This window comes from Carassius auratus, chromosome 19, assembly GCF_003368295.1.
Source record: "Carassius auratus strain Wakin chromosome 19, ASM336829v1, whole genome shotgun sequence".
Classification (NCBI taxonomy): Eukaryota; Metazoa; Chordata; class Actinopteri; order Cypriniformes; family Cyprinidae; genus Carassius; species Carassius auratus.
The window spans coordinates 2,564,962-2,581,558 of NC_039261.1; the positions used below are offsets into that span (position 1 = coordinate 2,564,962).

Sequence of the window (16,597 nt, forward strand, 5' to 3'; positions counted from 1 at the left end):
TTTTAAGCAACAAAACAGTCCAGTACATCATAGTAAAACATTTTTATATTGAAATAATGAAGATTTATTTCTGTGCCATCACAGACTGGTTGCTGGCCCCTCCTATGAAAACACCCTGGCTCCGCCACTGGTAAGGAGCAGGTGTACATTTCTTTCCTACTAGCATTTTGAAAATACAAACACTTTCATAAATTCAGAAGTTTACGTCATAGCTTTATGAGCGATTTACACAAATAAACGTTCTGCTCATGTTTCATGAGTGAAACCCTTTGACTCCTAGCTGGCCATCGGGACAAGACCATGGCAACGAGATGAGTTCTCTGCCCAATCTGACCTTTGTTGTAGCCTGGAATTAAATTTTTTTGCCATGCTGGTTTTGTCTGGTCAGAGGAGAACTGGCCCTTCGACTGAGCCTGGTTTCTCCCAAGGTTTTTTCTCCATTCTGTCACTGATGAGTTTTGGTTTCCTTGCTGCTGTCAGCTCTAGCTTGCTTAGTTGGGGATACTTAATTTCCAGCAATATTGTAAACTTGATTGCACAGACACTATTTATTAAACTGAACTGAGCTGAATGATGACATCACAGAATTCAATAATGAATTGTGTATAACTGAAAATCGAGTCTTTGTTATTGCATTGACACACTTTTTTCCTATTTAATACTGTAAAGTTGCTTTGACAGAATCTGTGTAGTTAAAAGCACTATATAAATAAAGGTAACTATAGTGGTGGGTTTGGAAGCGCCATCAGCCAATCAGCATTGACATGGCGTCATTTTCTGGTTGATTCCAAAGTAATAAGTTCCACAGTCACTCACTTTGCTAACTAGGTTTTAATCAGACACACATGCGACGGCTAATTAATGTCTTCTCTCGGCTTCACTTGCAGCAGGTGTTTTGGAGTTGGAGATCGATCTCTGTGATTGGTAGATCTCCAAAAGCGACGTGAGTTTCCACACGTCATTTTTTAATTCCAGGTTTATAATAATAAAAAAAAAAATGTTCAAAGCCTGACAACCTTTCTAAGCTATGCAAATAACTTTTTTTTTACTATCTAATTATTCAGAAGTTATCTCGTAATGCAGGAATGCTATCTCCGAACACAAATTTTATTTATTTCTTTTTTTTTCTTCTTCTTCTCTCTCTTTAATGTCTAACTTTTTAATTAACCTAAAAGCTTTCATAATCTGGTTCAGGTGTATCTGAGCAAGGTTAAACTCCTCTATGAGAAGAGCTGAGGGGAACACTTTATTTTAATTGGTCCTTGTTACGCACTTACTATAATAATAATGAATTAATCATAATTGCATGCAAGTAACCGAAAGATAACCCTAAACCTAACATAGTAAGTACATATATTAATTAAAATGACTCCGTTCTTAAATGTAGAATGAAACCGTAACAATGACCCCTTAAAATAAAGTGTAATTGAAGTAAGCACCATGTAACATCAAAAACTCACTGACTACTGTATCCATCTCAAGAACCCTACACAGTGAAAATGTAAGGGGTAAAAAAAAAAGGGGTTAGCTATTTGCTACGAAGCGCCCCCGAGAGTTTGCATGATAAAAAACAACAACAATGAATCGCCTTTTACCCAATTCACGAACTATTTGAGAAGACGTTGAGTGCCTCTCATTTATTTTACCATTATTGTTTTAATTTGTAATATTTTTATTTTCTGTTCTTGTGATAGGATTTTCTTGTGATCGTCGATTAAGAATGTGCGCTTCCTCGACTGGACGCTCGCACCCGCATCTCAAGACGCTCAATAGCGCGCAAACGCGCCTTGCGTCGATGAGCTCGGTTTGTCTCGATCTCTGCAGCGGCTGACTGGTGATGTTAGGCGAATAACCACAGGGAGGCGCCATGGCCCTTCCTCGCACACTGTGTAGGGCACTACAGCTCGCGGAGTTGTGAGGGGCTTTAATAGTTTGTGGAGACGTCAGCGGGCAGATCTGGGGTCCGCGCTGCGCGTCTCTGGATGAAACTCCGTGGCGCAGCAGGATTTGTAGCACTCTCTAGCACACTCGCTGACTGTATTTCTCCTGCTGGACTAAACGCTGCCATGAATCTGTGCGCTGTTCTGCTGCTCCTCATCGCCAGGGTCTGTGCGGAGAGTCTGGAGGGGCCAACAGGTAAGACACGAGACTTTGAGCACATACAACCATACAGTCCCAATCTATTTACTCTCACACAGTCTGTTCTTGGGAATTACAGAACAATCAGCTCAGATGCGCCTGGATCCGACATGAGCTGGAAAGTTTAAATGAGTTTGATATTGAATTAAAACGGGAACTATATGATCTTTTGGAGGCTGGATCTGGTCTGATTTAGACAGTTTAATACAGAATATCTATAGAAAAGAGTTTTATTAAATCTTTCCAGTGTATTTATTTGGATCTTATTAACATCAATCTCGCGTACATACCATTGTTCAGGTAATCACGTGACGAGTAATATTAAATTATGACAGACGGCGTTGCTTTCTGAATGTTTGGCTGGCTTTAGAAGATCAAATTAACTTAAATATCTATGTGTCCGTTGACCCATAATTCAAAATGTATTATTTCGAATTCTCGCTCTCGTGATGTTCCAAAACCTTTGACTTTCTTCCGTAGAAGGTATAATGAGATGTCAGGCAGATTGAGAGTCTCAGTCACTATTCACTTTCATTGTTGAGAACAAATTTACAGTGCAAGTGAATGGTGACTGAGACTGTCTGTCGCTAACGTACTGCCTAACATCAGCTTTGTTTACATTGGGGAAGAAAGAGAAGGAATAGAACGACAATAACAGAATATTTGTTATTAGCCATTTAAGAAACTGTAAGTTTATTAGTAAACTGATAAAAAAAAATAACTATAATATATTGTGATGTAATTCAATCTATTCATTGTTTTGTGGATTTGCGGTGTGAAGTTCATTCCATGTTAGATGATCCATGCACTATTTATTGTTAAACAAATGTTTATTCATTCATGGATCCGTGTCTCTTCTAGATCAAATGGTGTATTTGATTGTAGCTGAGACTCGGGGAGTAAAGAGTATGAAGAGCTGTGCCCCGGGGCTCTGCTTCTGTCACACTCCTGTATATCACCTCCATATTTACATTCTTCTGCTCGTTTAAAGTCTCCAGCTTTCACTTTGGTGACATCAAATATGATTGCTGTAGCTGCTCTGGCTTTGCTTTTCAGGTCGTGTTGTAGTTTGAGGAAGGATTTTTGAGCTCCTGGATCAGTTTCAACGCTGTACCCAGCAAATAAATGCGTGGAGACTGTTAAGCAGCAAAAATCCATCCGTCCATTGATTCCTCACTTGTCCTGTGTAGGGTCACGGGGATGCTGGAGCTGATCCCAGCATCTTGGGCAAACTAAATTAATAAACTTGATTAAAGTTATACATTCAACTGAACTACATGATCTGAGTCTATTTGGTGGCATTTATATTTAGTCAGAGTACCTGTCGGGCGTTTACTGATGTTTTTTTTTGGAAAGCTTACTGCATGTGTTGCGATGTTAGAAGTCGATTTCTCTGTGTCTTTGAAGCATCCTTCATACTGTCAGATTATGGCATCTCACACAGTGGGGTGTGTGGGAGGTAATGAGACCTGAGTGCAAGTTCTCTGACACTGTGTGTGTGTGTGTGTGTGTGTGTGTGTGGCTGCGTTACAAAGGGTCTCTCACTGCAGCAATCCAACTGAAAGTGAGTGGGCATTTCAGAAAACAGGTTCAAGGACACAGAAGGGTTGCACACGAGACACTGCCAGGTTTTAAAGGAGTAGTTCAACCCCAAAAATGTTGTTATAAACCTGCATGCTGTAACTTTTTTTTTTCCTGTATTTTGTTAAAAAAAATAACCTTATTGTAAAGTGTTAACAATTACTGACACTACAACATTCCTAAATGCAAGTCTAAACCTCTTCCCATCCATTTTTACATGACTTTTCATAGGAATCAATAAGCAGAAATATCTCTGCACATTCGTTTGTGATGGGAGAACGTTTTTTAACATCAAACAAATGTCAGCTTTGAACCCAGATATCCTACAAAATCCAGGTTGGCTGCCACAATCTTATGCAGTTTTTGTACAACAAAGTTGCATTCAAAGCAGAGGAGATGTAATGGATCCAGAGATAGTGATGGGTAGAGCTAGTATTGCACTAGAACCGTGTCCTGAAGCCCCAGCTGCCCACCAGAGTCAGCAGAGAAGAGCAGGAGTAGGTGGTTGATATTATGAAGGAGGGCAGCAGAGGGCAATCGCGGGGCTATTCATTCTCTCAAACGCTTTCTCTCTGTACAACCACCTCACTGTCTTCAGAGGCGCTCACACTGAACACAATCTTCTTATTCAACAAAGCTACATTTGTTTATATAGATCACCTTTCAAATCAGTGATTACAATCTTTGGACATTAATTTTCTTAATTGTGAGGGTTGTTTATGTTGACATTGTAAATTGTATGTGAAGAAACTAGAGAAGATGTATAGCAATTTGTTAGGTGTGTACATTGATCTTTCTCTGAGATGATAAAATCCTGTTTCCAATGCTGTGCTGAAAGTCAAGAGGATGTCTGTTTTGGTTCTAGTTGCCATTTTAGTTTCCCAGCAGCGTCGCTGTGCTCTCGTAATGGTGGGTTAAATTGAGCGCGCTGTGACAGTGCTGCTGTGTTTGCATGTGGGAGTCTTATCTTGTCATAACGTGTTGCTCCTCGTTCTGCACACTGACGGTCTTTACATGTACAGGCTGCACGTCTCCTTCCCGTCCTGCATCTATCTGAACAGACAGCCTTGAGAGATCTCACACCACTGCATCCCTGCGCTGCGCTCACCTGCGAGGCATCGTGGGACAGCACTGTCATCTGGTCCTCCAGGCGCTGTCACTGCATTGTTGCTTCTGCCGCTCCCAGAAGCCATTTTGGGACAGATGGTGGGGTGCCAGCGGGGTTTGCCCACCCTGTCAGATCCTGTAACCTGGTGTTCAGGTGCCGTCACCCGTCTCTCAGCCGCAACTCAACTCCATCTCCAGGGCAACACGTTTTTCCATGCTTTTAATATTATTTTCTCTTAGCATACAGATGTTAAGAATGGAGGCATCTGCAGACGGGGACAAAAGAATACAAGTCTGACTCTAGTGAGCTCAGAATAGGTTCATTAACACTATGCTGTAAAAACAGTGTCATTTATGGGTTATGTTGTTTGCAATATGGACATGAATGATACCTAGACGGATTGTTGAAGAAAGATTTCTAACTTCATCAGACTTAGGATTTGCAATGAAAGAAGAAAAACATATTACTGGACTTGAGTCTGCAAGTAAGCGCCTAGAAAACACTCAAGACCCCTTAACAACTGTGTAGCGGTGCCTTAGCAACCATCCAGAACACACTCAGCAACACACTTGTTCATAACCGCTCAGATTTCCTTAGAAATTACTTACAGCCACAAACAACACCCTAAAAAGCACCGTAAAACCCACACAGTAACGTGTTAAAACACCCAGAACACGGTAGTGACTAAATAACATGACCTGGCAACCACTGAGCAGTGTGCTAAAGCACTCAAAACAACTCAGCAACTGTGTAGTATTATTAAAACAACTGCTTGTTGTCTTAAAAAAACAAAATTAACACTAGCTTCTCTTCTTTTTTTTCTATTCTATCTTTTTTTCTTTTTATTCTATAAACTTGATACATGTACTGTGACTTGTCATCACTTGCATATCATTGCGTTCTCATTTGTAAGTCACTTCGGATAAAAGCGTCTGCTGAATGACTAGATTTAAATGTGAATGTAAAGCCGTGCTCTAGCGACCACATACTGTACCAAAATATTCAAAACACCTTAACAGGTTCATCACCGAGCCTCACCGACCATCCAGAACACCATAGCAACATGCTCATAACCACTCAAAATACCATGGCAACTATCACCAACACCCTAAAAACACCAGTAACAAGAAAAAAACTCTCAATACATATTAACGACTGCTAGGCAGCACCCTAACAACCATCCAGAACACCCTAGCAACCACATACTAGGGTTGGGTATCGATGGGGTTTTATACGATACCGGGTGCCATTTTTGATACTTTTAAAACCGTACTGGTGCCTTAACCGATATCTATCAATTGATCGCTCAGGCTATTGGCACCGGGTTTCGATACCCAACCCTCCCACACACTGTAGCAATGTGCTTAACCACTCAAAAACACCCTAACAGCTGCACAGCAGTGTACTCATAACTACCAGACTTTTCACAGTCATTAACAACACCCTAAAACCCACTTATAAACATATATTCTTATATATATATTTGTTTTTTCCAATATATTGCAATATATTGAAAGCGGCAATCATTTGTATATTTTGCAATATATTATAGAATATATGTATCATCAATATATTATTAAATGTATTCAAATATATAAAATATTAAAAAATAAAAAGGGAAAATAATATATAACAATATATCACAATATATATATAAAAAAAATATATTAGTAAATATATTTTCCTTCCGTCAGGGCAACCACACAGCAATGTGCTAAAGCACTCAAAAGACTGTAGCAGCTGTCTAACTGTAGACTGGAACCTTCTCAGCAACCCCATCAGCTCATAACAACCCAGAATACCTTCACAACTACTTGCAAACACCATCAACACCATAAAGGCGACTAGCAACTAGCACCTTAGCAAAACTATAACATTCCCTGACAAGCATATAGCAACTAAACACTTAGCAACTGCTTGTCAGTTCCCTAGCAACCTCATATTGTAGCAATGTGGTATAGTACTCAAAATACCTTAAAAATGGCATAGCAGGGCCCTATAGCAACCTCTCGGAACACCTTCACAAACAGCTATCATTGAAACATACTCTAGTCTACCTTAACAACTACATAGCAACACCCCAGCATTGTGGCATTGAGTTGCATGGACAAGCATGAAAATATGTACTTCAGTTTTGCTGCAGTTGTGACAGACATGCTGAATGGAAACTCTCTCACCCTCACACTCTCTCTCTCTCTCACTCACACTCACACACACACACACACACACACACACAACCTCACTATCATCTTGCTGGCAAATTGGCTGAACTCTATCTGCTACCGTGGCAACATGGAAAGCATGAGAGTTTGAGACGTCAGATATGCAGAAGACCCTGGTGCCCTCATTGCCCCCTTACACCCATTCCTAACACACACACACAAACACACAGGGAAAAAACCAAGAAACTAACCTTCTCATGTCCTTTAGAGGTGCTGATGGCTCTTCCTAGATCAGCAAATGTCACTTTACTACACAACTGTCCAACCAATATAAAGGAGCTGTTCACCTAAACACATACATTCTGCCATTTACTCACTGTCATATATTTACTTGCAAAAGTAAGACAGTGTACTGTATCGGGTGAGTTGATGAAAACTTTAAAAATTACAGCCTTAATAGTACTTTGATACTTAAGTGGTGATTAATATTTAATTTGTGTTCAAGTTCAGCAGTTTATCATTCACTTTCATTGTATAGAAAACAGAATGCATTAACGTGCATCAGGTTTTGTAATTTCATGAATTTGAAGAAACGCGCTATTATGGAATATCAATGCACTCTAAAAAAAACATTTTGAACATTTTTTAGAATATCGACTGCTTTTATCTATGAATGGACCAATATCATGTGAAGAATTGGTATTATTTATTCAAACGCGTCTGCACCTTGGCATGAAGTCAGAGGGCAAGGTGACTTTGTCAAGTGTGTTAGCGTACTGTAACACCTGGAATAACAGCTGTTTCTTTTTCCCACCGGCAAGCCCTCCAGCGGACAGTGAAGTGGGCACCATCACCCACTGAAGAGAGGTCTATTCAAGGGCATGTAGAGACCACATCCAGATGGGATCTGCACACTTCCTGTGCTGTTTTTGAAGCAAAGATCTCATGGATTTCAATGCGGTGTTAAATAGATCTGAGAGTACTACACTCTAATTGGCAGCTGAAAGCATCAGCAAATTAACCAAAGGATTTAATTAATAACCACGCAAGGGACAGAGAATGTGGAGTATTTTCTGGACTTTTGTGAACGCAGAAACATACATAGCTTTTAGAAAGCACAGATTCTTCCACAGATTCCTTCATGCTGTGGAAATAAAAATGAATGACCGGATACAATGAGCACAATGCTCAAAAGGGGCAGAGCTCCATAAGATCTGTACACATGGAGACATGGAGAAGATCATAGATTCAACCCCTCCTTCCATGACCCATGACCTCACACCCCTCCTCTTCACGTCTGTGGCTTTAGTTGAGGATACAGGCAGTGTGTCACAGATGTTGTTATGACTGGAGACACTGAGTGAAACTAGGGCAATAATGATGTCAAATATGGCCTCATTCAACCAAATGATCACTTCAGAGATATGTATATGGATTACAATAAAACAATTGCAGTGATAACTAAAAATAAAGGAAAGTATGTCAAGGCAAACTTTGAATGTGAGCTTGACAAAGCAAATTACCACCTGCTTACCACGCATGCTATTTGGAGCTTTTAATAATAAAGTTAGTAAACCCCGTTGCCTGAATACTCTCCCCCCCCATAAACATTGCATCTGAAAGAGAAACTCTCAGGTGCAAAAATAACTCTGTCCATGCCTTTTTAGTGTTAATTCTTCACTGTGCGTAAATCGTAATAGTACTATTTTAACACCAAAAGATAGTTTGCAATGCGCAAGTCTCAAACTATTATTAAATCTGGCCTATCGTGTGAAACATACATTTCTTAGTAATATATTCTTTACCTTCAGGTTTCAGAAGCTTTCATACCATTTTCCAAGTAAAAAACAAGCAAACAAAAAAAAGGTTAATGGGATGATTCTGAGATGTACAAAAGCCTGTTTCTGCCACTGAATAAAATATAAATAAGGTAATGTGACTTTGTCTCATAGTTTTGACTTTAAACTTGCAACTGTGAGGTACAAGGTCAGAATTGCATAATATAAGCTCACAGTTCTGACAAATAGTCAATATTGCAAGACACGAGCTTGCAGTTGTGAGAAATAAATTTGCAATTCTGATAAATAAAGTAAAAATTGCAAGATATAAACTTGCAATTGTGAGAAAAAAAGTCAGAATTGCGACATCATACAATTCTGATTTATAACTCACATTTGCGAGTTTATATCATGGAATCTGCGAAAAACACACCTCTACTCTTCAAGCCACACAGCTATTCAGTTACTGTATTTTTTTTGCAGTTTCTTTTGGCTACTGTAGAGGAATAATTGACCTTTTCTGAGATACTTACTGTTACTCTTGCCAAAGTGATGTTGGCAGCCAAGGTGAATCCAAAGGGATTGTCTTATTTAAAGAGAAGGCTGGATTGATTTCACATAAGGCTGAACTTGCTTCTTAACTGCTGATGAGGTGCAAATGTTTGAGGGCATTTTGTGTTCTGACTGGAAGCACTCTGTCAATTTTATGCAATTCGTGACCTTGAGTAATTTGTAGTGATGCGTTGTGATGATGCAGTCCTGGGGTCAGTGTTCAGAAGAGTACAGGAGAGGCATCGGGAAGGTTGTGGCAAAGAAAGGGGAATGAAAACAGAATATTTGAGAAATCCTCCCACATCGGATGCTTTCTGGCACTATTTTTATACCACAGAGGGCGTTAACAAGCGAGAAACAAAGGTTTTGTTTAGTAATAGCATCTTCCCCATGGGTCTGGCAGGCCTGGTTTCATGCGGAAAAGATGTGACGAAGATGGACTTCAGCTTTTTTGTTCCGGATTAGTCTTTAGCATTTCCAGCTGAAATAACCCTTCTTCGTACCCTCCCACATCACGCACTCCTTTATTGTTTTCATTCCCCAGACAACCCATTATTACATGCCGAGGCGGAAAGTGGGTTATGTTTTGGAACCGAAATCTGCATTTCTCGATCTCTCGCACTCTCTCCATTGTCCATTACTCCCTCATTCATGCATTGCAAGTAAAAAAAGACAAAGCCACTTCTTAATTAAGGCCACCAGTCATTTAGAAGAGAGATTTGGGTGAGGAGACAGATCCATGTGGCGTCCTAATCACACTAGGCAAATCTCTATTGTCAGCGCCGGATCCTGGGACAATGGAAGTCGCGGTCTGTCACCATTTAATTGGGGGCACTGATTAGGGCTGGTGTAAGAGCAATAGATTTTTTGCTTTCTTTCACTAGCTGTCTCACTCCCATTCAACAGGCGGAGAGAGAGACAGGTGCAAAGAATCGAGCTTCTTAACCCGCACTGACACCAATCTGCTCGTCTTTTCGTCTGTAAACCAAAGCATGTCAAGTAAAGCTCTAGAGTCTTGCATGTTTAATTAATAATCCGTTGGAGAAGGATTAGAGAGCAACGGCAAGAGAGAGACACAGGAAGTGAGAGGAGATAATATCGCAAGCTGCATTGTGTCTGGGTTCATGCAGTCAAACTCAAGGATTAGCCACGAGTTACAAAGAGAAAGGAAGAGTTGGCTTCAGATCGGTGGGCAACTGTGGGACTTTTGAAACTGCCTGAGGTGGAACTTTACTTGAGCCCACTGGGTTAAATTGGACTGGAATGTCTTTTTATCCAAAAGAAGAAGAAAAAGAAAATGGCACTTGTTTTTAGTAAATCCACTCAATGTCCACTCCAACCCATATTTTACTTGATCCGGTTTACAAGTTCAGATTTTTTTTTTGGATTCCATATCACATGATCCCTTTATTGTTCATTAAAAAAGCACATATAGTAAACAAATGTAAAATACAAATGAAACTGTATTTCTCAACATGCTGCCATAATAAATGGGAACTGATTAGCATTCAGAAATCAAGTCAACTAACTTTTTTGTCATGGATTGAAATACGCCCAACGATTCTGTAATTGCAGTTCTGTAATAATTTGGAACAAATCTGTTCCAACTTCTTTCTGGCCTTCCATTTTTGGCGAGAACACACCAGTTTACACCTGCAACATTTGATACTTCCAATGGCTTAAAATGAGATCTCTGAGTCATAGACATGGAGTTACGTTTAAATGAAGCCTACGCCACTGACTCACCAGATTTGCCAAGTTAAAAGCATCAAAGATTTTCAAAGTTTATCTTCAAATTTAAAGTAAACCTGATATCTTCATTAAAGCAAAGTCTAATCATCTTAGTTTGCTTTGAGCAATGCGTGTATTTCTCAATGGAGTGTATGGAAGTTTGCACACATTTTACTGTAATTTGTATGGTATAGTCTGTACATCTGATCATGGAGACTGCTGCACCATTATATGAATGTCCTACTACTATTTTGGTGTAGGATTGTCATATCGTAAGGTTTACCCACCACCAAAACTCACATAAATAGCTTGACTGCTGCGGGTCTTTTTATATGCCAGTCTACCTGTCTGTGTGGGTGGTTCTTGGCCGGGATAAGCTGGGAATTTTATAAGCCACGTTTAAAATCGTGTCAGAATGAGCGCACATGAATGGAATCACAGTGTTATAATTATCAGTAGAAAACTTGGATTTCCCTTGAGCTCTGACTTTCTGAGTTGAGGGCGTATCAGTCCCAGTAGCTGATGACAGACTGGGAAACAGTACTTCTGAAACCTCTTCATCCCAACTGCTCTCAGATCAGAGCGAAAGCCTGAGATCTACCCAAGCACTAGCAAGAACACATTGAGATCTTTGAATAAACCAACAGCATCAAAGACTACATGTGAATCCCTGAGGCTGATGAGCCAGTCTCACGTCTGTCAGAACAGATGCCTTCATCTTAACACCCATTTTTATTTGAAGCTGATATTTTACACAGATTGTGGCTTGTGGTGTAAAAAGTAGCAGTTGCGTGAGACCCGGTGTGTGAGAGGCATGCGAATGTGTGTATGTGAAAAGAAGGGAGAAGAGGTTTTACATTGTTTGAAGACACCAGTAGAGCTGCTTTGGAGTGTCAGTTTTGTCTGACAAGGCGTTCATTGATTCTGTCAGCAATTTTTTGATGGAAGGACTTCATCAAGGTGGAGTCATTTACCACATGAAGGGGCCGTTCACACAGAATGTGATTTTTCTTTGAAAGCGCTAGAGGTGGGCTGTGGACTGGAGAAAATCGGCACGTCATGAGACATGTTTTTTGAAAGTTGAACTTCTTTTGACTTTAGCCCTGAAGACTGAAGATGTGTGATCCCGAACACTAATGGTACTCTTACTATTTGCTGGCAGCCAAATAATGATGTCTTCTGGGGTCTTAAGCCTGGGACTTACTGCGCGGTTTACGGTTGTCCTGCACAAAAGATCACCATCGTGGAACAATTGTGGCAATTTTCTCTTAATTGGTGGTGTTTTGTCATGCAGTGAGAGAGGTCCAAAGACGGCCATTCTCAAGGTCTTGCGACCAAAGGTAATCAACAATAAATGTTTACAGTGTCATATAGGGACATTGCACAGTGTGTTTGCTGCTATGACCTACTGACCAGCCAATAGAAATGCAACGTGAAATGTTGTTTTGATTAATGTGACATGGCGTTAACACTTAAAGCTGCTTACTTCAAACTTTCCCCTTCCTCTTTCGCAGCTTCTTCTTTTTTTTTCAGCCCAAATAAATTGTTTTTTTGTTTACCACTAGCACATGCTGATTACATTTAATGCTACAGTTTTGTACAACAAAAATTCAAAAATACCATCAACTACCGATTTATTTGAATTATTTAAAGCGGTTTCACTGAAATGTACAGTGTATGTCACAGTAGGGAAAAAAAGATGATCACAATGTCCTTTTCATGTTGATTTTAATGTCTTTAGTCAAGCCTTAGATGTAGGTCCCTAAATTTCAACCGAATCATTGGGTTCATTTCTCTCTCTCTCTTCTTCACACCGTTTCCTGTTTTTGAGACGAGACCAATTTATTCTGGCTCGGTGACATCACAGGCAGCAGAGCAGAGCAGCGCCACACGATCTGAATGCAGGAAAGCAAAATGCCACCGAGAAGAAATGACACTCATTATCAGAAACCACAGGAGTGAGACGGATAAAAGTGAGCGAGTGTGTGTAGTGGGAGGTCATTTGAAGGACACTCTTCATTAGTTATCAGAACGGTCATTGATGCTGATATGTGACCTGTGATAGATGCAGTGTGTGTAACAGTAGAGTCCTTGTCTTCAGTGCTCACTGCAGCCCTTGTGTTTTCAGCGCTGTTGGACAGCCTCAATGACAGCTTCATTCCCATGGGAGGCACTGTGTGTGTGTGTGTGTGTGTGTGTGTGTGTGTGTGTGTGGGCTCGTGCCACCAGATCTGTCACTATCAAGGCAGAAAATATGACTGTATCCCATCTGCCAATCAAACTCATAAATGTCAAATGTCTGTTTTGACTATTTAGGATTTGCCAGAGCAATTACTGCACCACTATAACCAGAAAACACTCTGCAGCTGTATTGATGATTCGATTCAATTCACAGTTATATTGTGAATTTGTTTTACATTGTGGTGCACAAAACTTTTTCCTTAATAAACATTTTGCACACCCAAAATAGTAAACAAACAAACAAACAAACAAAAAAACTTGTGTATACACTACAGCTCACAAGACTGGAAAACGTATATATATATATTCCTTTTGAAAGAAATCACTTATGTTCACCAAGGCTACATTTATTTGATTAAAGTACAGTAAAAAGCAACAACAAAAACATTGGAAAATATGACTACAATTTAAAGAACTGTTTGCTACTTATATATTTACACACACATATATATATATATATATATATATATATATATATATATATATATATATATATATATATATATATATATATATATATATATATATGTATATATATATGTATATATATATATATATATATATATATGTATATATATATACATATATATATATATATATATATATATATATATATATATATATATATATATATATTATATATATATATATAAATGTAACTTATTCCTGTGATGCAACGCTGAATTTTCAGCAGCATTACTCCAGTCTTCAGTGTCTCATTATCCTTCAGAAATCATTCTAATATGCAGATTTTCTGCTCAATTAATATTAATTAATATTGGTGCTCAAATATTAATAATAGTTTTTATTATTTCAAGGATGGAAAAATGTTTTGTGAAGGACCATGAGACACTTAAGACTGCTGAAATTCATTGTTGCTTTTGCTTGTTGTACCTCCACACCTCTAGGTGTCAGTATAAGTTGATGGCAACCGCTATATATGTCATTGAAACAGAAGTAAAAAACAAACAAACAAACAAACAAAAAGACTTAAAGCTGATGTAAGCATCAAAATTGTGATCGTTTTCAAATAGGTTTTCCAAACACTTAATTGAAAGAGTTAACTGAAAGAATATCACAGATGCTAGAGCTTCTCTTGTACTGAACTTGGTATATTTCTAGAAAGTTTCTCAGAAGTTCTTAAATAGTTGGTGTGTGTGTGTGTGTGTGTGTGTGTGTAACATTGACCACTTTAATCACAGATCTTCGACCTTCAGTGAGTCTTAACACACAGCTATCAGGATCCCCACTGGGTTTGTCTCTCCTCACACCAGCTCCAGCAGTTTCTGGGACATCTGAACGACAGGTTTAAGACAGGTTTTATGCATTATCCTGACCCTAGTCACCTCTCGCAGAGCATTCTGGGTCAGTGTCACAGAGATAAATGAGAAGACTGGAAGAATCTTCTCTGTCAGATTGATCTTTTTTTACACAGAGAAAGGGGAAGGGAGGTGTGAAGATGAGGAAAACGGAGGAAAGAGGATAAGGCGGGGGAAATGAGAACAGACAGATGCTCAACGTCTGTCACATCAGAAGCACAAAGCTATTAGGAGCCTTTAAAGCAAAAGTTCACACCAAATTGAAAATCTGTCAACACTTACTAACCCTAATGTCGTTCCAAACCCTAATGACTTCTTTCCTTTGTTGAACTCAAAAAGGATAACTTTAGCAGAATGTGTGCTCTGCTCTTTTCCAGTACAGTGTAGTGCTGAGTGTCCTCAGATTTCACAGTGTTTACTGGAAAGCTGCTCACTTTACCATTTTTATTCCTGAACAAGCAAACATTATTAAAATCTAGTTGCACAGAATGGCTGTAAGGTTCCATAGACACATGACTGCAGCATATGCTCATGTTTTATTATGACTGCACTTTTATAGAAGACTTAGAGTCAATGTCTCTACGTTTCTTAAAATAATGGAAATTAGACACAAATTAGACTACCACTGACATAAAGCACAGCATATATATGTATATTTATGTATGTATTTATGTGATACATACATGATTAAGACATGTTCCTGGATCAACATCTTTTGATGATTCTGGATCAACATTACTGTCCAAAAATACAAAGTTAACCCAATCCCTACCCTAAACCTAACCCTACCCATAATTGATTATAATATCAGTGGGAAATGCTGATTAACAAGGGTGTAGAAGCAATCCTGATTGTAAGCCTAAAACTGACATTTCCTGAAAAGTTATATCTCAATTCTGATTGGTTGTTGGAAATGTTGTTCCAGGATAAACAAGGATGTTGATCCAGGAACATGTTGTACTTGGTGAAATCACGCTCACCGTATAATGTAGATGTAGATGTAGATTGTTTTTCTTCAATATTGTGGTCCGAATATGAACGAAGGTCTTACAGGTTTGGAACAACATGAGTGTGAGTATTTAATGACAGCATTTTCATTTTTGGGTGAACTATCCCTTTAATAAATAGATGTGCTGACTGAGCTAGACATTGTAAATCAAAACACAATGTAGCATGATATTGGATGGAACTCTGCATTAATATGCATAGCTAATCTTAGAGCATTTCTAATTTAGAAAGATTTGATGAGAAATGTTTGAGTTCATATTTCCTTTGGATTGCAGATTTTGCATCTAGGAAATATGAGCACAGTTTGAGATGATATTTTCTGAATCTATACAGCAAACATGTGAGATTATCATCACGTTTTTATGTGAGGTTCATCCATTCATTAATTCTATATTGGGGCCTAATGTTCCATAATTTAACCATCAAACAAAAAAAATAAATAAAGTAGAAAGCCAAATAAAGGGCAAAAGCTTACTGTCAGATCATTCATTATTTCAAACTCATTTGCATTCCCAACAAAAAGGTGACCACACATGCAATGATAAAGCATTATTTCCTGAAACATCAGAGAAAACTGAAAGCCAAATAGGTGCCTTCACCACAGATGAAAGAAAATGGTACAGAAAGTCAAATATGTCAAAGGTGTAATAAGGAGTCAAAGAGAGATAAGGAGAAAAAACTTGACAAAACTCTCAACAGACGGCTCAGGGGAAATATAGCAGGGTATATAGAGAATTATAAACAAACCTTCAAACCCGCAGTCATTCTGAACCTCATGATAACAACAGACCTGAGTGAATTCTAAAGAGGGTTCGACAAGATAAAACACCCTATCTGTGTGAGAGATGGGAGGTTTGCTTGAAATTGAGTAGGCAGAGATAGTGTAGGTGATGAGATCTCTCCACACACATATCTTATACCAAAGCCTACATATACTTCAAGCCGAAAATGAACTGGTGTCATTTGGAGGGACTTTGT

The 16,597-nt window shown here is 38.9% G+C and overlaps 1 protein-coding gene across 1 annotated transcript in view; it reads left to right on the forward strand.

Annotated features, from left to right (window-relative positions):
- The first annotated feature begins 1,371 nt into the window (after positions 1–1,371).
- Positions 1,372–16,597, forward strand: part of LOC113119138 (receptor-type tyrosine-protein phosphatase U-like) — a 217,742-nt gene continuing 202,516 nt past the window's right edge. Inside the window, exons 1-2 of the mRNA XM_026288370.1 lie at positions 1,372–1,501; positions 1,695–2,136. Coding sequence (XP_026144155.1) covers positions 1,983–2,136 — 154 coding nt within the window. The 5' untranslated portion in view covers positions 1,372–1,501; positions 1,695–1,982. The remainder of the gene's footprint in view (positions 1,502–1,694; positions 2,137–16,597) is intronic.